Genomic DNA, 27012 nt, shown 5'->3' with positions numbered 1-27012 from the left:
TAGCACCTTTTTAATTATAGAAAAATCAATTAAATGACCTGATCAATAAATACCCCTTGGTAACAGAAATGCCTTCTATAGAGACTTAGTGGTTGACAGCACTACAGAAATAATCATTTCCATTAATGCTCCAAGCAAGAAATCTAACCCTAGGGAAGCTTAAAGAGAAGACTAAGATAATATCATAAACTAAGAGCTTTATATATATGACCACATCCAAGGTAAAATTATTATCTCTATTTATAGAGGAAACTGAGGCAAACAAAGTAGTTTACCCCAAAGCACAGTTAAGTGGAAGGGCTAGAATATGAACCCTGGCAGTCTGGCCCCAGAGTTAAGTATATTGTAATGTTTTCAAATAAGTAAAAGTTAAGTATATATCCACCTATATAAATCTATTTGGCATGGTGGTATACATGGCATTTTTCAAACTATGACTAAAATTATGAGGTAAATGGGTTAAAAAGGGGGGGCTATTAACAGGTATTACTAATGTCAATAATAATAAAAGATGATGCTTATATAGTGCTTACTCTGTGCCATGCACTGTTCTAAGTTACAAATGTGGTCACTTACTCCTTACAATAATCCTATGAAAATAAACATTACTACTGTTAAGTCATCAATTTTTTTTTTTTTAACCAGACTCCTTGCAGGGGCTTGAACTCACAACCCTGAGATCAAGACCTGAGCTGAGATCAAGAGTCGGACACTTAACCAACTGAGCCACCCAGACACCCCATATGTCATCAATCCTAAGATGTATGGTTTTTTTTTTTTTTTTTTGCATTTTAACATCTCTGAAATCAAGAAGATTCTTGCAAATGAGGATGTATCTTAGCTTAATGGCAGTGCTTTTACTTTCTTATTGGTACAAAATGTTTCATCTTCTAATCAATGGTATCTTAGATGCTACATAATAAAGTATCCTTTCCATTTTACAGGTGAAGAAACCAGGCACTGAGAAGTTAACTCACTCAAGGTCACACAAGTACTAAATTATGGAGCACAGGCAACCTGAATCTTAGGGCTGAGCTCTTAAACATTTTATCATAATCTCCAATTTCCCTTCTTTCTTAAAAGTCACAGAATTGGAATCTGTAAGGGCACACCAGATCCAGACCCCTCAGCAGATCTCTCTCCACGAGGGGCCCTCAAAGGGGCTGTATCCCCTCATGGAGTGCCTACGTTTCTCCAACTTTCCTTTGAAGTATTATGTAAACATTGTTGCTCTAAGGGCAGGAAGGAATGAGCAGGAAGAATATAAAGATATTTCCCTAAATAAGAATATTCTCCCCAGGTAATTTTCTAATTAAGTACCCCCTTAGAAAATAAGGTAAATTAGAGGATTTCATAGGATCTAGAGGCTTTCCTAGGAGATCCTTGTATAGAAACAGCAGAAGGATGATCCAGGCCTGCTGAGACTTCCACTATTTGACAGCTATGGGCAGGACTAATATCACCAGTTTTGTATTATTTGACGTGAACCGTAGCTTTGTTAGCCAAAGAAACAACCTTCAAAAGGGATATTCCTGTTGCAGGTAGCTAGAGCCACATATACCTGATGGAATTCCAGAGTTTAATTAAATCCCAACCACTGTAGCATGTTTTTAAGATGGCACAAGTTTTATAGCATTAATAAACTAGAGTGTAATAGTATACAGAAACATAAAAGCTTTTCTAAAATTGAAAAGGAACAAAATTTTTACTTTCAGCGAGCAGAATCATTAATTTTCAAGTTCATGACAGTGCCAGAAAGAGCTGGCAGGGAGAGCACAAATGGCTATGTGCCAAAATAAAAACTGGGCTTAGAACATTCCTAAGCATCAATTGAAGAGCAGCAGATTGATTTTGCCATTCCCACTATACCAGGAAGACATTTTAAAATCCAAAGGTAGGTCATAGGGAGGGGCAGGCCACCCAATAACTTACTTCTTTAAAAAGGTAGCAATAATATGTGATCATTGTTAGGCTTCCAAAGCCTAAAGTTTCAGAGAACTTAAGAAAAACACTAATTCCAGTCCCCAAGCCCCATTAGACAAACAAAACAAAACAAAACAAAACTCTAAAGACTGGCTGGAATCAGTTTTTCCATTTAGTCTAATTTCTTCTTCTGGAGTAACAAAAGCCGCTAAGGATTTTCAGCAAAAACTCACAACAGTAACTCTACTACATCTACCATACAAAAAAGTGAGCATCAAAGGAAAAAGACAATGAAAGTAAAAATAAAATAAGGTTGTTCAGTCTATTGAGGGCTTTTCACTATCATTAGAAACTAGAAATGATGACTGAACTAAACTCTAGGAAGCAAAAAAACAGAAGTTATTTTCTGGTACTGAACAGATCAGAATCATTTAAAGCAGGTTCACCTCTAAACACGGAATGTTTTAAACTCTGAATTCAGATAATTCTTGGTACTGTCTTCATTAGTATATCATCTTTCCCTTGGCCTCCATTGTTTCTCAATCCTTCAAATATAAACTCTCAACACTAAAATTCTGCTTCTACTCCATCTGTATAGAGAGGCTGAGTGAGGTAATTACTTTTCTAGGTCCCTTACCAGCTCTGACATTAATACCTGTATAGTAAAAAAGATGACCTAAAGAAGCACAGGGGGCAGCCCGGGTGGCTCAGCGGTTTAGTGCCGCCTTCAGTCCAGGGCCTGATCCTGGAGACCCGGGATCGAGTCCCAAGTCAGGCTCCCTGCATGGAGCCTGCTTATCCCTCTGCCTGTGTCTCTGCCCCTCTCTCTCTCTCTCTCTCTCTCTCTCTCTGTGTGTCTCATGAATAAATAAAAATCTTAAAAAAAAAAAAAAAAGAAGAAGAAGAAGAAGAAGCAGCAGCAGCACAGGGAAGAGAGGGAAAAAACCCAAACTGGCAGTCACTTTTTTAGGAAAATGGCATTAATTGTACTTTGGACACAGTGGGTCTTCTCTTTGAAAATACATCCCATCCTTAAGGAACAGATACTACACAGGCTCTAAATACTATAACCAGGTGGTAGAAATAACAATCCCTGCCTTTTGATATTCCAACTTCAAATTTCATGAAACTAAAAAACTGCTCCAAAGTGTTATTTCACTAGAACCCAGAGCAAACTACTATTAGAATCACTTAACAGCACAAATTACCCTCTGATCACTGTAATGAATACTCTTGTTTCTTCCTGCCCATCTCAGAGGCATCAAACTTACCAGATCAGAGATGTTACATAAAGTCTAACTTCCTGCATCTGTGGCTTAGGTGAAACTGTAGTATGTTATTTGTCTAGGATAAACTGAAAATATGCTTTCCTTCTCTAGACCTTGTCCCTCCATACATAACAAATACAGAGATCTCAACTTTAATAAAGGCCAGCTAGTTTGTTCAGAATGGAAAAGCACTGAGTTTGTAAGTATGGCAAACCTTTGTACCTAAACTGAAGCCCCAAACACAGCAATCAGTAGTCTATATTTACATTTACAGTGGCCAGAAAATAAAGTATATTATTTCCACTGCCTAAAGCATTTAGCCATGCCTATGGACAACAGAGTATGCTGGTAAAAATTTATGTCAAATGATAATATTTTGGCAGGTCATCAGCAAGATGAAGCAATGTAAACTAAAAAGGAGGGTAAGGGGAAACCTGACTTTGAAGTCAGGATGCTTCACTGGCCAAAGGGATTTCACAGAGGTTTTCTTTTTCCTTTTTCTTTTTTAAAAAGATTTCTATTTATTTATTCAAGAGAGACACACAGAGTAAGGCAGAGACACACAGGCAGAGGGGGAAGCAGGCTCAGCAGGGAGCCTCCTAAGGGGAGCCTGATATGGCACTCAATCCCAGGACCCAGGGATTATGGCCTAAACCAAAGGCAGACCTCAACCACTGAGCCACCCAGGTGCCCCTCCCAGAAGTGTTCTGAAGGACACCAGGGTGAGACTCTAAAAGCAACACGAAGAAGGCCACTGTGGATAAAACTACTGATAAAGAAGGAATGCCTGAGCTGCTACTCCATTGGCCTGAGGTTCATTATCAAGTATTATTATGACATAACAGAATACTCACATTAAATCCTAAATGTAATCAAGCCCTGGACATTGAAGTTCAGTATGCATAGTAATTACTCAGTAATACACAAAAAGAACTCCTGTTTTTAAGGGGTAAACTGAGCTCCATTTACAATTACTCCTATAGTCAAGAACTAAATGCAATGGATTTGCAGGATGATTTGTTGAAGAGTACTTGACAGTAGACTTAAAAATCTGAAAATCATATTTGCTATAAAGACAAAACATAACCAAATTACTCCTATGACAGCTTAAATTAAATCAAAAGGATAGGGAAAGGGGCAAAGATCATCAACCTAACCCTGAAAATTATTCAAATGAATTACTTATAAGAGAAAGCTAAGCAGCCAGAACTATTTACTCCTCAAATCTCCTTTACCCTTTAGGAGAAAATTCCATCAAAATTATTTCACAAAAGAATTATTTCTATCACTTTTTTTTTTTTATCTTAAAATTGCTTCCGTTACCGTAAAGACAAACCAAATAGTTAAAAAATACCTGCAGGCACCGACTAGAAAAGAGATCAAGAAGTAAGAGCTGATCAGCCTCCACCCCCCTCAGCGATGCCCTCCCTCCTACCTCCCCAATGCTCCAAAGGAGATCTGAGCTCTTAAGTGTACCTGTAGAATGTTTCTGTATATAAACATGAGTAGGTGGTGGTAGGATTGCTCAAAGGAGAATACTAAAAGAAAAAATAATTGGAACCTAAATCCTCCAAGTCGTGAATAACCAAATGGAGGTGAGATTTTCAAAATTAGCTAAATTGCCTGGAGCAGCATGAAACCAGAAACCAAGGCTGTAGGAATTTCTTTACTCCAACTCACTCAAGTAAGAAATAATCAGTTTTACAAAATTATAAAAGGAAAAGGTAAAAATAGAGAAGACTGGATTGGAAGACGTAATATTGTGAAGATGTCATTACTACCCAAACTGATTTACAAATTCAGGGCAATCCTTCAAAAACCAACGAGATTTTTTGAGGAAATAGAAAAATCCATTATAAAATTCATATGGAATCCCAAGGGACTCCGAATGGCCAAAACAATCTTGAAAGAGAATAAAGCTGGAAATCTCCCACTTCTTGATTTTGAAACTTACTACAAAGCTACAAGTAATCAAGACAGTGTGGTAACTGGCATAAGAACAGACACAAAGACCAACGGAATAGAACAGAGAGCCCAGAAATAAACTCTTGTATTTGTGGTCAATGAATTCCAACAAATATCAAGACCTCTCCATAGAGAAAGTATAGTCTTTTAAGCAAATGGTGCTAGGAAAACTGAATATCTATGCAAAAGAATGAAAATGGACCCCTACCTTACACCATATACAAAAATTAACTTAAAAATAGGTCAAAATTGCTTCTCCCTCTGCCTGTGTCTCTGCCTCTCTCTCTGTGTGTGTCTCTCATGAATAAATAGATAAATAAAATCTTAAAAAAAAAAAAAAAAGGGATCCCTGGGTGGCGCAGCGGTTTGGCGCCTGCCTTTGGCCCAGGGCGCGATCCTGGAAACCCGGGATCAGATCCCACGTCGGGCTCCCGGTGCATGGAGCCTGCTTCTCCCTCTGCCTGTGTCTCTGCCTCTCTCTCTCTCTGTGTGTCTCTCATGAAATAAATAGATAAATAAAATCTTTAAAAAAAAATAGGTCAAAATTAACTAAAAAATATTATGTCTGTATTTCTTATATTCTTATAAGTAAGAGCTAAAAACTATAGAACTCTTACAAGAAAGCAAAGGTGAAAAAGTTTTATGACATTGGTTTAACAATGATTTCTTAATTAGAATTCCAAAATCTAAGCAACAAAAAGAAAAAACACAAACTGGACTTCATTAAAATTTAAAACTTTTGCGCAAGTATCATTTCACCAAAGTGAAAAGGCAACCCCATGGAATGAGAATGTATTTGCAAACCATGTACCTGCAGAGGGAGATTAGTATCTAGAATATACAAAGAACTCAACAGAAAAACCCAAGACAAAAATGGACAAATGACTTGAACAGACATTTCTCTAAAGAAGATATACAGATGTCCAATAAGCAAATGAAAAGATGCTCAATATCACTAATCACTAGGGAAATGCAAATCAAAACCCCACAAATACCATTTCACACACCTAAGGATGGCTATTATCCCCCACACCACAAAAAACAAAAAACAGGTTTTGATGAGGAGGTGTAGGAACTGGAATCCTCATTCAATGATAGTGGGAATGTAAAATAGTGCAGCTGTAGAAAACAGTTTGGTGGTTCCTCAAAAAGTTAGAATTAAAAAAAAAAAAGAATTACCATATGATCCAGCAATCCTACTTTCAGCTGTATACCCCAAAGAAACAGGGACTTATACTCTTGAATACTAATGTTCATTGCAGTATTATTCATAGTAGCCAAAAATGTGGAAACCCAAGGGACTAAATAAACAAAATGTAGTATATACATGCACTGGAATATTATTTAGTCATGAAAAGGAATGGAAGTCTGATACATGCTATAGTATGAATTAATCTTGAAAACATTATGCTGGGCAACCCAGGTGGCTCAGTGGTTTAGCGCCTGCCTTCAGTCCAGGGCGTGATCCTGGAGACCTGGGATCAAGTCCCATGTCGGGCTCCCTGCAGGGAGCCTGCTTCTCCCTCTGCCTGTGTCTCTGCCTCTCTCTCTCTCTCTCTCTGTCTCTCATGAATAAATAAATAAAATCTTTAAAAAAAAAAAAAAAGAAAGAAAACATTATGCTAAGTGAAATAAACCAGACACAAAGAGATAAATACTGTATGATTCAACTTACATGCCGTATCTAGAATAGGCAAATTCACAGAGACAATAAGTCAAATAGAGGTTACCAGGGGTAGAGGGAAAGGTGGAGTTATTGCTTAATGGCTACAGAGTTTCTGTTTTGAGTGATTAAAAAAATTTAGAAATAGTGGTGATGGTTACAGAACACTGTGAACATACTTAACACACTGAATAGTACATTTAAAATGGTTAAAATGGGGGATCCCTGGGTGGCGCAGCGGTTTGGCGCCTGCCTTTGGCCCAGGGCGCGATCCTGGAGACCCAGGATCGAGTCCCACGTCAGGCTCCCGGTGCATGGAGCCTGCTTCTCCCTCTGCCTGTGTCTCTGCCTCTCTCTCTCTCTGTCTGTGTGCCTATCATTAAAAAAAAAAAAAAAAAAAAAAAAAAAAAAAGATTTAAAAAAAAAATAAAATGGTTAAAATGGTAAACTTCATATTAGGAAGATTTTACACAATTAGAAAAAAATATGTAGAAGGCATATCTTCTGAGCCCTTGTTCAGATTAAAATATCCCTCTCTTATTTTCACACACAATATAAAATTCTAAGCTCAGACTTTCTATTTCCTGAAAATTTAATATGGGCATTTGATATGTTGGACATATCACCTGATAAACATATATTGTGGATTATCTTTTTTTATTGTTTCACTTCTTGATTGGGTGAGTGTACAATTTGTATTTAATGAATGATCATTAAAATTAAATATTAGGTTCCTTATAATTAGTAACTAGACAAATAAATAAATGAGGTATTAAGAAATAAAAGCTCATTTAAGACTTCCCCCTTTTCTTTCAGTAATTCTCCCTGATTATAGCACAGACAACATTGTATATACAAGCATTTAAGTACTTTCACAATAATGATTATATATTAAAAAGACAGCTTTCTTAGAAGTATCAATCTGGAAATATAAATCACTAAAATACAAGGCACTTGGGTCAAGGACATTTTAGGATAACCAAATAAGGTCATAGCCAAATTAAGTTCGAACTCTTATGGAGATGTTGAAATAGGAAGAGCCCTCGGCAATCATCAAATCCAATTCTCTTTACTACACAAAAAAGAAAACGTCAAAGAATGAAATGTTGCTAGAGTTAAACCTGGAATTATTCCCAAGGCATCTTACCTGCCAAGATATGAACTTGGAAAAGTAGCAGCATATGCCTAAATTCATTACAAATAAGTAAACATCTTTATATTTTTAAAGACTCTTTAAAATGGGAGAATGAGGTTTAATGGTACTTGAGAAGGAACCAGATGCTAGTATAATTCAAATACGAACAACCTTCAGAATTAGACTGAATTAATTTTTCTAGTGTTAAATAAGACTTCAGAAATAATGTTACATATAGGAATGCCAGAGGTGGAATGAAGTAAAACATATTTTCCTATTCTACCTTGCAATCAGTAAATAAATTCCGTTTGTTATACGTACTCTATGTAATATATGTTAAATATAAAGATAGATCTCTAGTCTAGGATACGCTTTTTAACATTTGCCACTTGCCTGTAGTAACGTGACTGTAAGTAGGTTGAGCACACAGCTTTGGAAACGTGACTAGCAGAACCAAAGTCAATGACCTTCACTCGGTAGGGTTGGCGCACTGGGTCGACCAGCATTATGTTTTCAGGCTTAAGGTCAGCGTGAATCAGACCAAGGCTCTTGAGCTTCATCAGGGCTGTGGCCACCTGCTGCAAGATTGGTCTGATGTACTTGAGTGGCAGTGGGCTAAACTTGTTCTGCTTTAGAAAATCATATAAGTTCTGCTCCAGCATCTCAAACACAAGGCAGGTATGATTCTTATGCTGAAAGCATTCATAAGAACGAACAAAATTATACTCATCAGCATTTTCACTGCTTAGGCGGGAAAGGATGCTCACTTCAATCTGTCCTTGTCTGGCATAGGAGGGGTGGTTCTTCAAGATTTTAATAGCCACGATTTCCTTAGTGCTCCGCTTCCAGCACTTAGCCACCTGTCCAAATGTTCCCCGGCCTAGGAACTCCAACACTTCATAGCTATTGGTCATAGAGCAAAGGATCTCATGCTGGACCAGCTGGTAATCCCCTTCTCCGCTGGAACTGCTACTCTTTGTGGTCACAGTGGTGGTTGTGGCAGCAGCACCCACCACAGTCCTGTTTTGCAGCATGAGAGGGGGATGTTCTTCTATGATCTGCACACTACCGTTGCTGTCAACTTCCTCACTTTTTCTTTTCAATCCACATTTTTGATATGGCTCAAGCAAAGAAACGTTGTTTCTGTGAGTCAGGGTCTGGCTGCTTTGGAAGGTTGATGTAGCAGCACTGGCCGAGCTATCAGCAGCTGTTACAACAATATGCTCCACTGCAGGAGCTGGGAGGAGGAGGCCCTGGTCGTAAGCAGGGATGTTGAAATTTGCTACCTGGTGAGAGGAGTTGGCTTGCCCTTGTGTGGCTGGGAGGGTTTTGCTGTGGGTATAATATTTGTCGTTGCTGCTCTGTCCAGAAACATCCCAGCCAGAGGGCTCTATTTTCAGTTTCTTCGCACTGCAGAAGGCACTCGACGACACTGATGGGGGGGAAAACACCTGCAGCTGTGATGCCATACCTACGTTGAGAGAGAGGAAGAATTAGAACCTCAGTTTTACACAACCCTGCAATTAATAGATTAGAAAACTTTTAGTTTAGTAAAACCACAAGTAAAATATTACTATCTGGCTGGAGTTTTATTTTATGCATTTTCCAAAATATGTTTCCTATTACAGAAGGATAAACTTTTTGTCTAATCACACAAACACATCCTTTTTTTTTTTTTTAAAGATTTGTATTTATTCATGAGACACACAGAAAGAGAGGCAGAGACAAAGGCAGAGGGAGAAGCAGACTCCCTACAGGGAGCCTGATGTGGGACTCAATCCCAGGACCCTGGGATCACAACCTGAGCCAAAGGCAGACATTCAACCACTGAGCCATCCAGGTGCCCCTAATCACTTGTTCTGCTTTAGAACAAGCAGCAATAGTAAGTCACCTTGTCAAAAGAGCATGAACATCTATGATGGTTTATAAAATAATAACCATAATAACAATAGCTTAGATGATTGATCACTTACTATGTGTCAAGGAGTAGTCTAAGCACTTCCACGTGCATTACTCATTTAATTGTCACCACAACCCTTTGGAAAAGATACTATCATTATTTCCCCTTTACAGATGAGGAAACTAAGATACAGAGTGGCTAGAGTAACTCGCCCAAAATAGCACAGCTATTAAGTAGCAGCACTGGAATTCAAACCCAGGCTTTTTGGCCCCAGAACTCATTCCACAGCTCTGTCTTCATTCCTACCCTGATGAGATTTTTGATCATTTAGAGATAGATGACACACTTACAAATTTTACAGCTGAATCAAATTTGGGAAGGATATTCAATATATTGCTAAAATAACGGGTCCCAAAAGATCACAATAGGGCAGAAGACGCAAGACAAATCTAGATGAAATTTGACACAAATACAGAATCCTACATAGGCCCAAAATATGACTAGCACAAAGCACCAGGATAAAAAAATTCAAGGTTTAGCAGGAGCACATGTATATGAAAAACACTTTGAGTTGGTAAAAGAAACACTATGTAATAATGTTTCCCCAACCAAAAGCTAATTCAATCTTAAACTACATTCACAGAAATAGTGTCCAAAATGTGCTGGACAAAGTGAAGGCTACTGCTCTGCTCAGGTCATACACTATTTTAATGATGTCTAGCTCTATACACTACATTATAAGAGGGTCACTGATAAAATGACCAGGAGAAAGTAATCAAGATGATGGGAACCCTACTGAGAGGATCTTCTGAAGAACCACACGAAGTTATTTTTAGAAAATATGGAGAGGGCAGCCTGGGTGGCTCAGCGGTTTAGCGCCACCTTCAGCCCAGGGCGTGATCCTGGAGACTCAGGATCAAGTCCCACATCAGGCTCCCTGTATGGAGCCTGCTTCTCCCTCAGCCTGTGTCTCTGCCTCTCTCTCTCTCTCTCTCTGTCGCTCATGAATAAATAAATAAAATATTTTTAAAAAAAAAAGAAAAATAGAAAGAGGGCAGAACAACCCAGCTTTCTGGTCCCTTAATATCCCATAAACACCTCAAGTTCAATAAACCTCAAGACTCCCAAAGCTAATACTTTCAGAAAAAAGTTCAAACAATTGACACAGCATATAAGCCATTTCTATTTATCTTCTCCCTTCTCAACCATATAACCCTCAGATGCCTTGGGGCTCTATATTAATTATTCTGCTCTTGTCCATACTTTCCCCTTTTCAATTAACTACTTCCCAGGATCAGTCATCTACAAAAGATTCTCAAATTTTTGTTTCTAACCCAGACTTCTCTCTCCTGAACTCCAAATTCTTATTTCCAAATAACCACTCCACACTGAAATGTGGGTATCTTGCAAACATCTCAAATTAAACATGTCCAAAATGAAACTTGAGCCTCCACCCTATCCCCAGTCTTCTATCTCAATTATGACACCACCATATACCCAACATCTCAAGCTAAAAATCAGAGAGGCAATGAGTGTTTCTTTATCTATAAACTGGTGGTAGCAATACCTACCTCAAGGGGTTGTTCTAGAATTAAGTTATCTAATACATATAAAGTGCTAGTGTCTGGAAATCATTTAATATTATTATCCTGACTCCTCCTCATTACTCCACCTCTAATCTATAGCCAAATCTTAACTGATTTTACCTCCTAAGTATATTTCAGATCAGCCATTTTTCTCTATCTCTATCAGGACCATTCTAGTTCCAACAGCCAGTGGCCTCCAAAACTAATCTTGAATGCACTCTGGGGATGACCTTTGTTGTTAAACTATGCAAATCAGATGACGGCTCTTTCTTTCTTAACCACCTTCCTCCCCCTGCCTCCAGGGTTTTCCACTGCTTTGTGGATAAAATCCAAAATCCTCAATTTGCCTTTAAAAGCTCTCCAAAAATCTGGTTGCTATCTTCCAGAATCTCTCCACCTTGATTCCTCCATTCCAGCCATACTGCCCTTCCTTCAGTTCTTGGATAGGCCCTCTGATCTGCTGAAGATTTTCTTCTGGGAAAACCATTCATTCATACACATCTTCACACACACACACACACACACACACACACACACACACACACACGCCCCACAACTCTCCCCCCCAACCAAGCATTCCCAAGGCGTCCTGTTCCTCCCTTAGGACTCAAAAGTATTTCTTTAATATTACTTTAGCATTCTCAGCTACAGTGTAAGTTCCATGACAGGTACCATAACTGTCTCATTTTTTGCTTCTATCACCACCAGCAATTACCACAGACTCTGGCAATATACAAACATGCAGTATTTGCTGGATGATTCTGACCGCTGCCTACCAACCTCTTATCTACTCCCTACCACTCATACTAAACCACAGGATTTTTAAACTCTTGGTTGTATTTTTCAAACGTCCCTCCTTTTTATCTGTGCAACCTGTAAGACCTGGGGGAAGTCTCCACTCCAATACACAGAGTATAATTTTACTAGTCATAAGAGAATAAACACACACAAGAAAGGAAGGAAGTGTGACAAAGGATGTTACAGCACATAAAAAAGCAATGTGTACGTTTCTTTGTGCCTGAATGCAACTAAAAACCCTTTGCACTGGACTAGACAGCTGGAATGAAAACAAATCCTCAGCCTTAATTTCTAAAATGTAGTCTGGATTTACTTGAAACAAGAGTTTCCATAATTTATGTGAACTCTGAAGAGAAAAAAGTGTAAATTAAAAGCTAAAGTCAGCGCAATTGAACTCCAAAGCTACAAATATGTAAGTCTTCTTGTTCTGCCTATGTCACTGACGTAACACCAATTTAAAATAAAAATGTAAAACCAGGTAGTGCCTTTACAGAATTTACCTATTAAAATATATGCAGAAATATTTCTCATCATCATAAAACTGAGCCAACTTTTTGGACAATGAAAAGAAGTAAATTTTTGAAATTTGTTTTCCATTTCATATCAGTTGAGCTACTAATTTTAATAATCTATCAAGAAACAGGAACACAGGGATCCCTGGGTGGCGCAGCGGTTTGGCGCCTGCCTTTGGCCCAGGGCGCGATCCTGGAGACCCGGGATCGAATCCCACGTCGGGCTCCCGGTGCATGGAGCCTGCTTCTCCCTCTGGCTGTGTCTCTGCCTCTCTCTCTCTCTCTCTCTCTCTCTGTGACTATCATAAATAAATAAAAATTAAAAAAAAAAAGAAACAGGAACACAAACTTTATGTACCTAAACGTATTTGATAAAAGAATTTGAATGCAAAATTTGCAGTTTGTAGCTATGCCTAGGAATATGGAAGCTGAAGCAATAATACTGAAAAGAAATCATGAAGTATAACACCAAATTTTTAAAAGTATGTTCACTACTACACACTTTTTAAAATATTACATTTACCAGAATAATGTTATGGACAACTTTTCACCCAATAAACAAAAAGATGCTGATGGTTTCAAATCTTCACAGTGAGCACTGCAAAAAGCACAAGTTCTAGGAATTTTTCTAAAAGTTTATATAAATGACTATAATTCTTATTCAGCAAGACAAACTTTAAGTCCACACATAGGAAAAGAACCACCCAGAATTTAACTAGCTTTCCCCACAGTAGAGGTGTGTGGTACTTAAGTCAGTATCATGCCAGTGTGGCTGAGTCTCATTCTGACCTCATCAAGCACAAGGTGAAAAGAAAATGCAAAATCAAAACTGTCTAGAAAAATCAATACTTACCTATATAAAACCTTGAAATTCAGCTAAAAGCAGCCATTTCTAGACGTAAGATTTTATGTTCCATAAAATTTGCCTTTGCAAAATGGGAAAGGAATTTTCTTCCTGGGGTGAGACCTCCCAAACAAAAATATGGAACAGAATTATCATCTGTGGAAAACTTACTATGTATCAGACTCTGTTATGAATATTCTCAAGTCCCAGGAGAGTAGCTCCCAATAAATTAAAACTTACTTCTCATTTCCTGAAAATGTTGCACTTCTTGACCCTAGTAATAAACTAGTCTTTTCATTTCAAACCTGACTTTCTGAGAATTTAACTATCTAAATATATTGACAAATGTGGTCACTACGTTAATCTGGAACTAGAGCTAACAGGTGGAAGGCTACTAGTATTTGTACTTATTGCTAAAGAGAATTGAGTCTTGCTAGAACTAAGGCTTTCAAAAACAAACAAATAAATAGCTTCTCCCCTCACTGCCATGGTCACATCTATCTAACATCTCCAGGTGCCCCACATTATGGACACTACAAGTAGGTCATCTTACCACAAAGAATTCAAATATTAAAACTATGAATGGAACAGCTGGTTATGGCAACCAGTAATCATTTGTCAGTGTTTTGCCCTTACTCTTCAGGTAACTTCCATCTTCCACACCAGTAATAAAATTCCTACTACTTTTGCTTAGCATCACTTTTGCCTCTTTGATACAATTTAACAATTGGGTGACCTAAATAACCTAAAATCAGTACTGTATATTGACTGCTTCATCTGGCACTTGTCCTCAGATGACATGTACATAGTTGTACATCTTCTCCAGCAAGCTGATATATAAAGAATATTCCTATCACTAAAGTAAGTAAGAAAACACATTCTGTAAAAAGAAAGCAAGGAGTACTTTCAGGATGAAAACTCCTTCACCACAACTCCATCTCTCTCTCCACTCCACCCATTTTTCTCCACTCCTGCTGATGATCCTGGACTACTTCAACAGCCTAACTTGCTTCCCCCAAATAGTACTCTCAAGTCCCCTTTTTAAATTCCCTTCTCCTAATTCATACTTTACCTTACCACTGAAGCTTTTAAAAATACTTATCTGTCTCCTGCTTGAAACCTTGAGATAAAGTCCAAATCTCTAAATTCCCAGCAGCAGTAAATTTCTCTGAGTTCCTAGAATACACCTTATTTCTCCCATCCTAGTTCTTTCACACATAACGTTCCCTCTCTGAACTTCATTTTCCCTTCTTAGTCTTCTCTTTTTCTAACTTCTATTTATCCTGTTACTCTCCGCTTAAACCTCACTTTTTTTCAGTGTGGTATATACAGGCGCGGTTGGTTTGGATCAAATTCTATTCTCTCCTTCACCCCAGGCACACGGCTATGTTTACCAGTCCCTCTCACCAACAGAAAGTGGTGTGTGGGTTAGCTTACTGTGTTCCTTTCCATTTCCACCAGCAGGAACCTATGGAGATCCAGCTTCCACCACGAAACAATGCTCAAGGGGTAAGAGGGCAATAAGATGGAAAGAACTGTCTCTGATCATGTAACAGCAGAACTGCCTGCCCCCTAAGAATGCCCACTTCAACCTGGAACATTTACTTCAGGCTGTTACATGAAAGGAAAACTATTTTCCTAGATTGTGTGTATTTTGCTGACACACACAGGAAAGCCTTGCCCAGACCACTTTGTACTAGCTTAGGTTTCCTGGTAAAAGCTCCCACAGCATCCTCTACTACTTCTTAGCACTTACCACACTTGTACTTATTTATTTCATTTACTCTTTTGACCAACCCATATTGAGTACCTAGTCTGTTTGCCTGGCACTGTTCTAGAAACTACGGATAAAAGTGATGCTCCAGATGGACAAGATCCCTTGTTCTCTTGTAACTTACTTTCTTTTGGGAAGACACACACACAGCCCCCACAAGAAAACAGTAACTAGGGACAATGTTATGATGAAAACAAAACACAACGATATGACAGAAACAGTGGGAAGGGGAGAGATACTCCAGATTTAGTGGTCAGGGAAGGCCTTGTAATGTGATGGCACTTAAGCCAAGACCTAATTGACAAGAAGGAGCCATTCTAGTGAAAGAGAACAGTTAGTGCCAAGATACATTCTTGGCTTATCTAAAGAAGAGACCAGTATGGATGGACTAGAACAGGAAAGAAAATGACAAGCAGGGCCCAAAGAGGCAGACAAGGGCCAGGCCATATATTAACTCTTTAGGCCACCCTAAAATTTATTCTAAGTATGACCATTTAAAAGTTGACTTCTAGGGTGCTTAGGTGGTTCAGTTGGTTTTAAGCATGACTATTGATTTCAACTCAGATCCTGATCTCAGGGTTGTGAGACTGAGTCCTAGGTCAGGCTCTATGCTAGGCATGAAGCCTGCTTAAAAGTCTGTCTGTCTCTCTCTCTCTCTCTCTCTCTCTTCTCCTTCTGCCTCTCCCTCCTCCCCTCTTTCTTTCTCTCTCTCTCTCTCTCTCTCTCTCTCTCTCAAAAAAAAAAAAAAAAGTTCACTTCTCTTCTAAACTTCAAGTTCTGCGTGGGGAATTTTCAATAGTAGAGTAGGTATCTTTTTTGAGGGCGGAGAGTATTACCAGCATCTATCACCATGGTTGACGTATAGTATGTGTCAAATGTTCATTAGAATGAATGACTAGGGACGCCTGGGTGGCTCAGTGGTTTAGTGCCTGCCTTTGGCCCCGGGCGTGATCCTGGAGTTCTGGGATCGAGTCCCGCATCGGGTTCCCTGCGAGGAGACTGCTTCTCCCTCTGCCTGTGTCTGCCTTCTCTCTGTGTCTCTCATGAATAAATAAATAAAATCTTAAAAAAAAAAAAAAAAGAATGAATGACTAAAAAAGATCATTACTTGTCCATATGTAAACATAAGGGGATCTCGGGTGTCATACTGAATGAATTAAATTAATATTCAAGTGAGACAGAAATTATAGTCTCTTGCCTACAAGAGAATATCTAAGTTAGTTATCTAAGTGTAGAGATACAGAAGGAAAAAATAAGTGAAAAACTCTAAGGACACCATTTGAATGGAAGTTCCCCACCCCTTTCCTGTAGCACTTTTCCTTCATAAGGAACTAACGAGCCAATTGCTCAACTAGTATGCAAAGAAAGGGTGTGGAATAAGTGGTGTTAGCTGCTGAAAGAGTAACTCTACAATTCTATATTATTTACAGCCATATAATCAATATTTTGTAATATTTTGGTAAGCCAGCTGATGGGTGCTTTCCTTTTAGGCAGGATATCTTTTCCTAAATTTCAATAGCTCTATTATTTATTTGGAATGATGCATCTATAGCAACAAAAGAAAAGTAGGGTTTTTGTGTATTTGGTAAAAAGGTCGATCTTGGTATGTGCAACCGACAGTTTACAAGGCCTATAAAGTTCAGAATGAAGAAAGCTATACCTGGAGGAGTTTCAAGCATAAGGGAAATGTCAAATTAACAAAGCATACATCAGTATAGAACATAAACGTTGAGATGACCCTGTTTAGATCAGTCAGCAAAGGCCTAAGGAAAACAAAACTTAAATAAGGTAACAACTGTTTGGCAGATGGGAAGGTCGAATAACTTCTTTCAGATGAATGAGATAACTTTTGCCAATATGCCAGGCAATGTGGAAAAATGAAAAACTGTTTCCAGTAAGGAGATGTATCTGATGCAGAAGACACTGGCAAAAAAGTACAGGGAATGAACCTTATAAGACTCTTTCCAAAACGCCCTAACTCCAAGATGAGAAAAAGGAGACCCAAGAAAGGCAAACAAGTTTTACATAGAGCTAATGAGTAGCAATGCTGGCAAAGAATTCAAGTCTTCTGATTCTTTTTCAATTAAGCACTCTGGGAAAGCACTGTACCAGGTGCCCTTAAAAGAATCCAAAAGAAATACACTTAAGTTTCCCTATCTTCAAAGAGTTTAGAATGTTGCTTAGGTGATTTAACACACACACACACACACACACACACACAATGAAAGAAAGAAAAGAAAGAAAGAAAGAAAGAAAGAAAGAAAGAAAGAAAGAAAGAAAGAAAGAAAGAAAGAAAGAAAGAAAGAGAAAGAAAGAAAAAAAGAAAGAAAAGAGACATAAAAACAGGATGTAAGGTGTTTTTTTTTTTTATAGAGCCAAGTTATGCTCTACAAAAATAAGTTAGTCATTTAGGGAGCTGGTAAATTAGGAACAAAAAAGGAACCAAAAAGCAAATCAGTGATTGTTGAAATGGTACTTGGAAGGAAAAATTATTTTTGATGACCTGTGTTCAGAATGGCATGAAATGTAAGTGAAGAAACTGGGAGAAATTAACAACTATAACTTGAAAAAAAAAAAGCTAAAAAACATATGGATTGGTCTATACAGTCATGAAAATGAAAATAAAAGGGCAGATCAGGAAGTTCATGTTTGCAAAATTACTTCAAATTACAAAAGGACCAGTTACAATATATAACTAACATCAAGTTGTGCAAGTTCCAAGTGTAAGAAGTTTACAAGGCAGGTCTGGCTCACTGATTTCTCCCAACACAACCATGGACTGAGCTGTGCTTATGAAAACAAAACCACAGAATGAAGAAATTCTGTTTTCCAGAGAATTGTGAATTTTGAGATTATCTTTTTTTTTCTTTTAGGAGGGAGTTCTGGCTTGGTTTTCAATCTCAAGTTACCGATCAACTAACTTACTCTACAATCTGTGAAACTACAATATCCAAAAATAGTACAAACTACTTATGAGTATCACCAACAAAAGTCCTACTTACCAACTAGAGCCAGTATACATATTTACAAGATCTCACTCACCATTCTACTCATCAGATGCTTTACTGGCTTGGCTGCCTCCGGTTCCAACCACAAGTTACTTTAGTAAAATTTCCTCCCAGCTAGGAACAGTATATCTTAAAGTCAATGATATACTTCATCCTCCCATCATACCAGTATTGTAACACAGAACCGGGAGGTAATTACATGCAACGATCCAAAATCACCAGCTGAATAACAACCATCAGGTAATAGGACTGGTTAGATTTTTAAATGTTTTACAGAAAGCCTTAGACCTATAAAAGTAAAAGCTTGTTAACGATTTGAATTCTCTACAATCTTTCAAACACACACAAACTAGAGACCAGGAATCAAAAATAGCTTTACACAAACAAGAGCAAAATTGTAGGTTCTGCGGAGGGCATCAGCCACTTAATTTAACCCCACTTCATCAAGAGCAGGAAGCCAGGCTGCTGTTTTCATCAGTTACTAGGGAACAAATAAGATAAAAGATAGACTGGGCAGGGGAGTCTACAGTCGGAAGGACTATTTTGATCCAATTACAGAAAATTCCCAAAGTGTCACTAAGAAGCAGCACCCACGGCCGCCTCAAGACGAGTCTATCTACGACGGAGCGAGTGCCTGAAGGCGGAGGAAAGACCTGCTGGAGCTTCGGATTGTTTTTTCCCCTCCTCGAGCCCCTCCTCCCTTCCCCCACCTAAACAGGAAAGAAAACGCGCCCAGCATAAACACAGGCCGAGGCTCCGGTCTGTCACCACAACAAACTGGCGGTTGGACCAGCGCCTCTGGAGACCGACCCCCGAGTCCCCGTTGCTAAACACAAAAAGGGCCTCCTCCCTCCCACGGACCTGTGGCCCGTGCGGGCCTTCAAGAGTTTCTGGTTGTTTCCTCACCTTTTCTTTCTCTCTCTGTCTCTCTCTCTTTTCTTTAAACGAACGCTTTGGGAAAGTGGCGACCGACAGCAAAAGTTTCCCTCCGAGCCAGACCTCTAAATCCGCCTTGCCCAGACACATATTAGGTGGGCTGGTCCCACGGCGTCTCCACCATCATTACAAATCACAAACCTAACGATTAAAGAACAGAAGCGGAGAGGATCGGGGAGCTTCCACACCCACCCGACCGCCGCCGTCCTGTCCAGACACCGCTCCCCGGTCGCGAAGAGCACAAATGGCCCGGAAGCAGGGTGGTCAGCAGAGCTGTGAACACACGCACAAGCCACGCGCTGGGCACCGGCCACCACCGCCCGGGGGGAACCGGCCGGGCGAGGAGGCGCGAGGCGGCCCCCTGTCACCTGGGGACAACAGCACGCCCCGGGAGCAGGGGCAGGAGGCAGGGGGCAGGGGGAGCCTCCCCGCTCTTCCCGGGAACGCAAGCCCTCGGCGGCCGCCAGCGGCCGGGCCGCAGAGCCGGGCGCCGGGTCCCCGGGGGTGGGGGGTGGGGGGTGGGGGGTGGGGGCGCCCAGGCAGGCGCCCCCCGCAGGCCGGGCGCCCGGGAGAGCCCGCGGCCCGCCCGGCCCCGCCTCTGGGAGCCGATGGGAGCTCGCTCCCCGCCGAGGCCCCTTCCCGCCCGGCCCGACTCACCGCCGGTGGGTCTGGTTCTCAGCCGCGAGCTGGGGCTGCCGTGAGGAGGCGGCGGAGGAGACGAGATCCGGGGCCCCGCCGCCGGGTCATCATACCCCCCGCGCGAGCCGGCCCGGGCCCCGGCCCCCGCCCCCCGGAGCCGTCCCCGCGCCCGTCCCGCGGGGGGAGCCCCCTCAGCCTCCCGCCCGCTCCGCCGCCCGGCCCCTGGCCGCCGCCGCCGCCGCCGCCGCCGCCGCCGCCGCCTCAGCCCCGCGCGCTCCCGCCTCGGCCTCCCGCTGCCGTCCGGGGCCACCGCCGGGCCCCTCGCTCCGCAGCCGCCGTCGTCGCCAGACCCGACGAGCCGAGCGCCGAGCGGCCGCCCCCATCCGGCGGCCCCGCCCCGCGGGAACCCTTCCTCAGCCCGGCGCCATGACACCTACTGAGGCGGAAGTGTGGAGGCGCCGGCCGGTTAGGACCACCGCACCCTGCGGGTGGCGGTGGGAGTGGGGGGGCCTCCGTGGGGAGCCAGTGTGGATCGAGTGCGGGGGCCGGATTCCCCGCCCCCTCCGCGCGGCCGACTCCGCGGTGATTTAAAGGTCCTGGGTGGCGGCAGGGGGTCCAGCTGTAAAATGTCATCCCAGCCAGTGTGACATCACCGCAGTCCAGTGTGACACCCGCGGAGATTGGGCAGCGCGCGGGGCGGCAGCGCGCGGGCGGCAGCGGCTTCCCGGGAAGCCCCCCTGCCGGCGAGCAACGACCTCAGTTTGGGCTTCAAGGTTTCGTTGCCCGCACGGAGACGTTCTAGCTGAGCGGCCTCGGCGTGCGCGACCTGGCAGCCTCCGCGCACCTCGGGAGCGCCCAGGAGGCCCCCGCGCTGCCCGCCATCGGTCCCTGTGTGTGCTTCGGGAAGTGAGAGACAACACCTGTGCCCCGGACCCAGCCCCTCAAAACGGGCGCTGAGCAAATGCTGCCATAACGTCCTTGCCCCTCCCAGGAGAGTGGGACTGGGTACTCGGGAAGCCGGTGCGTCGGGCACGCTGCGTTCTGGAAAAAATGGACACTGTGAAAACTAGGTTAGCCTGAAAGAAAGACTGTTGCCACCTCCCGGAGTCAGGAGATTCTGTGGGACTTCACCTGTACCTCCTCCTGCCGTGTGAAGTGTTCCTACTCCTGAAGTGGGGAGCGTTTTTAGAGAGACGGTAGGATAATCTGTTTATTTTTTTCTACCCGGCAAGTGCTGGAGGCAGCAGTGATCTGAGCCCTACAAAGTGACTGTCCCAACATCGCGGGTGGGTGTTCCCATATACCCTTTCAGGAGGGGGACAGATGTGGCTAAGTCAAGATTCTGCTGATTACATTGTATTTCCCGGATTTCACTTGTTATACATTCTTGACTTACTTGTAGCGCCGACTCCTCACACACACACACACACACACACACACACACACACACACACAAAATTGTGCTAACACTTTTGTGAAGAAGTGGTCATACCACGTTAGTACATTAGGGTTTCTTTTTCTGGCTTAACAACGCTGGGAGCAGTTCTATTTTATGGGAAAGGGGAAGTTTAGTTCCCTAGAGGACCAAGGTTAGCAAGTGTTCAATCCCACAGGGCAGTTTTGTTTTGCTTATTTTCACAGGAACTGAGAACATAAAGTCCTTACATTGGACTGACCTGGGAAACAGCAAAATGTAGAGACTGGGGAACCTGGAAAAAGGCAGAACTTGAGCACTGGTGTAGAACAGACCCTGCTCAAAAAGCAGGCTTCAAACACACTAACTGCTTACCAGGCCTCAGCTCAACCAACTCCGTGGCGTGCTTCTAGGCTCCTACTCTCTCAAGTTAGATCCCTTTCCTCTTTTCAAACTCACAAAATTCAATTTTAGGGAACCTTTCCCGATTGACTCCCACCTTTATTCTAATGATTTAATTCTACATCATCCTCTGTATTTACTTTCTTGTTTATACTTGTTGATCTATGTTCCTCATTCTTAGGTCACCTCTTCAGTTTGCCTCACTACAGGGAGACCTTCTCAAAATCTACTATTTCCCCCTCTGTGTGCCTCCTCTACTCCAGGCACTCTCCTAGATACTGGGTCAGATGCAACATGAATAAGGTATAGTCTCTTCCCTCAGTTTACAGTCTACTGAGGGAAAAAAAAAAAAATGCATGGAGACATATATAAGACTTGAATGACAGAGCCAGAGAAGACTTCAGAAAAGGAGATATTTAAACATGGCATGGTCAAAGAAGTTTGAAAATTGAATGTAGCTAGGGTTCATTTGTCCATACAGCAAATGTCTATTTTTGTAGTACTACATACTAAAATGTAGTATTTTCTGTGTGCCAGGCACTACAGTAGAAATTAAAGATACAAAAAAGAAAAAGCATAGCCCATGCTCTGAAAGACCTTACACTTTAGCAGAGAAGTGGCAAGATATGGAATTAGTAAGGCAGGTAGAGTCAGCTTTTAAAGGCAATGAAGAACACTTAAGAGGTTTAATCAGACAGGTATTATGAAGGAATCTGTGTTTTAAAGAGAGAGCTAGTGGCAGCAAGGAGGATAGCTGACTGGAATGTGTGTAGGCTAGAGGAAGAGAGCCTAATTAGAAAGCTATGATAAAGGATTGGTCAAGCAGAGACCCTGGAGAGAAGGAGGCTGATGGGACAACTCTCCTCCTAGACAAAATCAGTGCAGATGGAGAGAGAGATGAAGCTGTTGCCTGTTGGAAGCACGGAATCTCACCTAGGGTATAATATTGCTCTGGGGCCTAGAGCCTAGATTCAATGTTGCAGGAAAAAGTCACTTGCTCGGGAGCTGCAGTGCATAAGGCCAACCTGGAGGAGTTGACCAAAAGGCTGTGTCATGAGAGAAGTTGAATCAGAAAACTCATCAAACCCTGTGAAGGAGTAGTGAATCCAAGAGTCCAGGAAGAAAAGATAATTCAAGTAGAAGCCAACAGTTAGTTGTAAAACTGGGAGGACTAGATGAGAGTAAAGGTCTGAAGGCAAGGACAGGAGGCAGAACAGGGAAAAATCCTTTGAAGCAAGAGGGAATCTTCAATGCTTTTTAAAAATCTGACCCCAGAAGACTTTATTTGGAAAAAATTCCAAACACACAGAAAAGTTAATAATAAAAAAAGCACCTATATATCCTTTGCTTGGATTTTTTTATTAACATTTTTCCTCTTGGGAGCCTGGGTGGATCAGTGGTTGAGCATCTGCCTTTGGCTCAGGTCATGGTCCTGGGATCCTGGGATCGAGTTCCTCATGGGGCTCCTCACAGGGAGCCTGCTTCTCCCTCTGCCTGTGTCTCTGCCTCTCTGTGTGTCTCTCATGAATAAATAAATTAAATCTTAAAAAAAAATAAAACCCCAAAAACATTTTGCCCCTTTTGCTCTGACACTTGCAGTCTCCAATAGTTAAGACGCATACACATTATTTTTTTCTGACCATTTGAAAGTAAATTGCACACATTATACTCCTTTATCCCTTAATACTTGAATGTCCTAAGAATATGTACATTCTACATACACAATATATACAGTTACCAATTCCAGGAGACAACATTGATACAATCCCTTAATCTGCTATCTGTATTCCAAATTTTGTCATTTAATACAGTAATGATATGCTTACCCTTTTTCCCCTTCCAATAGAGGATCCAATTCAGGATCATATATTGCAGGTCTCTTAGGCTTCTTTAATCTGCATCAGTTCCTTAGCTGCTTTTTTTTGTCTGATATTTTTGAAGAGTACAGCCCCACCGCCCCACCTCCGCTTGGTTCAGACAAAAGAATGTTCCTCATTTCCAATTCGTCCTTGATGTTTGTCTCACGTTTATTCATTATTAGATCCCTGTTATCCATTCCTGGCCAGAATACTACATAAGTGATATTGTGTCCTTCTCAGGGTATCAAACCCAAAGTCAGATGATGACTCTGTCCCTCACTGGGTAATAATTTTGGTCACTTTGTTGAGCTGTCTCATTTCCCCACAGTATATTTACTATTTTTTTCCTTGTAATAAGAATCTATGAGGAGACATCTTAGACCCTGCAAAGCTCCTGCTCCTCATTAAACATATTCCCTTAGATTTAGCACCCGCTGATGATTCTTAACTTGTACCAGTCCTCCTTCATCTCTTATTAATTTAGTTATCTGTTAATGATATAGACTCATGGATTACTATGTTTTTCAATGGTTTATAATTCCTTACAGTCCTTAATTATTTGGGTGCCAGAATTTGCCAGATTTAGGGGTGGCGCAGTGGGTCAGGCATCTGCCTTTGGCTCAAGTCATGACCCCAGAATCCTGGGATTGAGCCCCACATTGGGCTTCCTGCTCAGAAGAGAGTCTGCCTTTCTTGCTCTGCCTCTCCTACCCTCCCCCTGCCCACCCCCCTACCCCACCCCTGCCACTAGTGCTCACTGGCTCTCTCTCATGCTTTCTCTCAAATAAATAAATAAAATCTTTTTTTTTTAAGTTTAAAATGATGACATAAAAAATAAAATTAAAAATTTCCAGATTTATATGGGTGCCTTTTTAAGTTCCTGTGTCCTTTTTGGCATGTCTGAATGTCAGATGTCCCTGACTCATCTTGACTCTTGCTGGTTCACCATTCCCTGGAGCATTGGATTTCTCCACTGGGTGCTTTGTATCTGGCCAGAAAAAAGCAAAGGGAAGAAAAAAATATGGATTATTTGTGTGGGAAGTTTTTATACACCAGGCCTGCATGTAGCAAACACATAGATCTATTCTGCACACATCACATTGGTGGTCACTCAGGAACATGGATACTGCTAAAGAGATTAGGAGGTGACACAATCCGTGTGCCCAAGGGAAAAGAGACATGACTTAGTAAAAATTAAGCCAGTCTGTGCCACGCTTGTCCAAAAGCCATTCCTTGTGTTACTTCTTCCATATTAATACAATCCCAGTTGTATTCAGAGAGAAGGAAGATCCCTTGATTTCAAAGAAGGTAACATCCTCTCACCAATTCAGGAGATAAATCACAATGGTCCAAACCAATCCTGGTAATTCCACTTCTCTTCACCAATGACTAGTCTAAGAGTGGGTATAGACTCAGTTCTGGTCAATGAAATTGGAAAGGAAGTCTAACGGAGGCTCCTAGGAAAATTTTTCTTTTTGTATAAAAAAGACAGGACCTTCACAGAAGAAATTCTTTTGTTCCTGCCTCTCTTTTTGCTGAGACAAAGGAATGAAGACACCAGGCTTGGAAATGCCGTAGCTATCTTGTGATCATAATGTGACAATAAACAAAGATGAAAACAGTCAACATGCTGAGGACAGCAAAGGAAACAGAAAGAATGGGTCTTTGATGACAGAGGTAAACTTCTGAATTAACCTGGGACTGCCTACCACTTTTGGATTTTTTACATAAATGCTTGTATGTTTCAAGAACACTGTTAGACAAGTTTTCTGTTCTTTGCAGCCCAAATCAGTCTTAAGTTGCTACAGGAAAGAATTAGGAGAGATTTTCTAGAAAAAGGAGCTAGTTGGTGGTGGATATCCAAATGTTCTGAGAAGTAAAAGAGAATAAGGATGAAGAGCAACCAGTGGATTTGCAATTAGGTCACTGTTGATCTTGGTAACAGCAATTTTAGTGGCATGGTGGGGGCAGAAGCAAAGTGATTGCTACAAAGGATTCTTTTTTTTTAGGATTTTATTTATTTATTCATGAGAGACACAGAAAGAGAGGCAGAGACACAGGCAGAGGGAGAAGCAGGATCCCTGTGGAGAGCCTGATGAGGAACTCAATCCCAGGACCCTGGAATCAGGACCTGAGCCAAAGGTAGATGCTCAACAACTGAGCCACCCAGGCGCCCAGGATTTTTCCTCGTATAAGTGGTGAGTGACAAACCGGGAAAGATGGTTGGATCTAACTAGATGATGGAATCTACTCTAGTCAGTTCCCATATTCAGCTCCTAAGATCTAAGGAAGCTGCTTGGTTTCCAGCTGTCCACTTCAGCCCACATCTGGGTATGCACAAACTGAATCACTTTGACTGCTCTACCACTTCCCACAGGCATAAGCCAAGAAAAATTATTCTGGCCCCTTAACTGGTTTCATGGAGAGCAAATCCAGCATGTGTGATGGGGAGTGAATAGGACCTTTTTAAAAACATTTTCTTCCAGGATTTATTGACTGTATAATAAGTACTGGACATTCAGTTAGAATAAAAAGATGAGTAAAGCACATTCTGTGCCCTCAGGGATATGACAATCTAATTAAGGATATAAATTAGGAACAATTATAACAAGTCCAAGACTGATCCTCAAAGTGACATTACAAGCGTTAATTGTCTGACGATCACTGCAGAAGCATCTAAAGTATCACTATTGGCTGAACAGGGACTTAAGGATGACAGCACTATTTCAGCCAGACCATCAGTGAGATACTTGTTTTTAGCAACTATTTTCAAGTACCTTTTTCATGAAAGATGTGAACAGGATAAATATGCTGTTATATTATCATATACAATAGATAGGAGCTCTTCAGTATGACAAGTACTCATTGGGAAAGCGTGACTGGTCCGTACTAGGCCACCAGAGAGCCATGGGGTTAGAAACTGAAACCAGGCAGGGATGAGTGTGATATACAGAGCGAAGTGAAGCACCTACCTGTATTAGGATAATCGGGGGAATGAGTCCCTCCACTGTATGGTAAGAAGCCTTGGTCCCCTCATGATTCCCACACCTCTCATCTTCCCCAGCATCTTCCCACTAAAGCTGGGGTGGTTGCTGGGCTGAATAGTGGGATTGTAAGCAGGAACTGACTTCCTCGCTCTCGGATGTAAGTCTTGCTGGTCTTGTTTTCTCTTTGTATCAAAATGGAACATTTTGGCGACTGGGTGCCAGCAGAAATGATGGCTTTGGTTGGAAAGGGAGTTTGGAAAAAGGCCGTGGCTGTGGGATTAAAAAGAATCAAATACAACTAGCTAAAAGAAGAGGAAGACGAAACCAGAGAGAAGTGGTGGTTGTACAACATTGTGAATGCATGAAATGCCACTGATTTCAATTCCAAAAAAGGGGGGA

The 27012-nt window shown here is 41.5% G+C and overlaps 3 protein-coding genes across 13 annotated transcripts in view; 2 read left to right on the top strand and 1 right to left on the bottom strand.

Moving 5' to 3' along the window:
- HIPK1 (homeodomain interacting protein kinase 1) overlaps positions 1 to 20134 on the bottom strand; it is a 50774-nt gene extending 30640 nt beyond the window's left edge. For 6 of the 10 annotated variants that reach the window (XR_008662722.1, XM_055312415.1, XM_055312420.1 and 3 more), the window contains exons 1-3: positions 19970 to 20133; positions 19283 to 19453; positions 8348 to 9425 (exon numbers count right to left, since the gene is read on the bottom strand). Coding sequence is in view for 9 of the 10 variants with exons in the window: in XM_055312415.1 (XP_055168390.1) it covers positions 8348 to 9423 (1076 nt within the window). In the remaining variant the exon portion in view is untranslated. Of the gene's footprint in view, positions 1 to 8347; positions 9426 to 13603; positions 13718 to 19282; positions 19454 to 19504; positions 19586 to 19969 lie in introns of all 10 variants that reach the window. The other 4 variants (XM_055312417.1, XM_055312419.1, XM_055312418.1 and 1 more) reach the window with 4 other exon arrangements.
- Positions 19557 to 20381, top strand: LOC129501214 (basic proline-rich protein-like). The gene has a single exon (XM_055312166.1). The coding sequence runs from the start codon at positions 19557 to 19559 to the stop codon at positions 20379 to 20381; it is 825 nt and encodes a 274-aa protein (XP_055168141.1).
- A 9-nt stretch (positions 20382 to 20390) lies between these two features.
- AP4B1 (adaptor related protein complex 4 subunit beta 1) overlaps positions 20391 to 27012 on the top strand; it is a 31699-nt gene continuing 25077 nt past the window's right edge. Inside the window, exon 1 of one of the 2 annotated variants that reach the window (XM_055312346.1) lies at positions 20391 to 21147. The gene's annotated coding sequence lies outside the window, so the exon portion shown is untranslated. Of the gene's footprint in view, positions 21148 to 25658; positions 25825 to 27012 lie in introns of those variants that run through there. The other variant, XM_055312347.1, reaches the window with a different exon arrangement.

This window comes from Nyctereutes procyonoides, unplaced genomic scaffold, assembly GCF_905146905.1.
Source record: "Nyctereutes procyonoides isolate TBG_1078 unplaced genomic scaffold, NYPRO_anot_genome, whole genome shotgun sequence".
NCBI classification, from domain to species: Eukaryota; Metazoa; Chordata; class Mammalia; order Carnivora; family Canidae; genus Nyctereutes; species Nyctereutes procyonoides.
The sequence above is the reverse complement of the archived record's forward strand: the minus strand, read 5'-3'. Positions and strand labels throughout refer to the sequence as shown.

Excerpts from the sequence above, each read along its gene's own strand:
- LOC129501214 (XM_055312166.1), top strand. The coding sequence starts at position 19,557 with ATGGCCCGGAAGCAGGGTGGTCAGCAGAGCTGTGAACACACGCACAAG.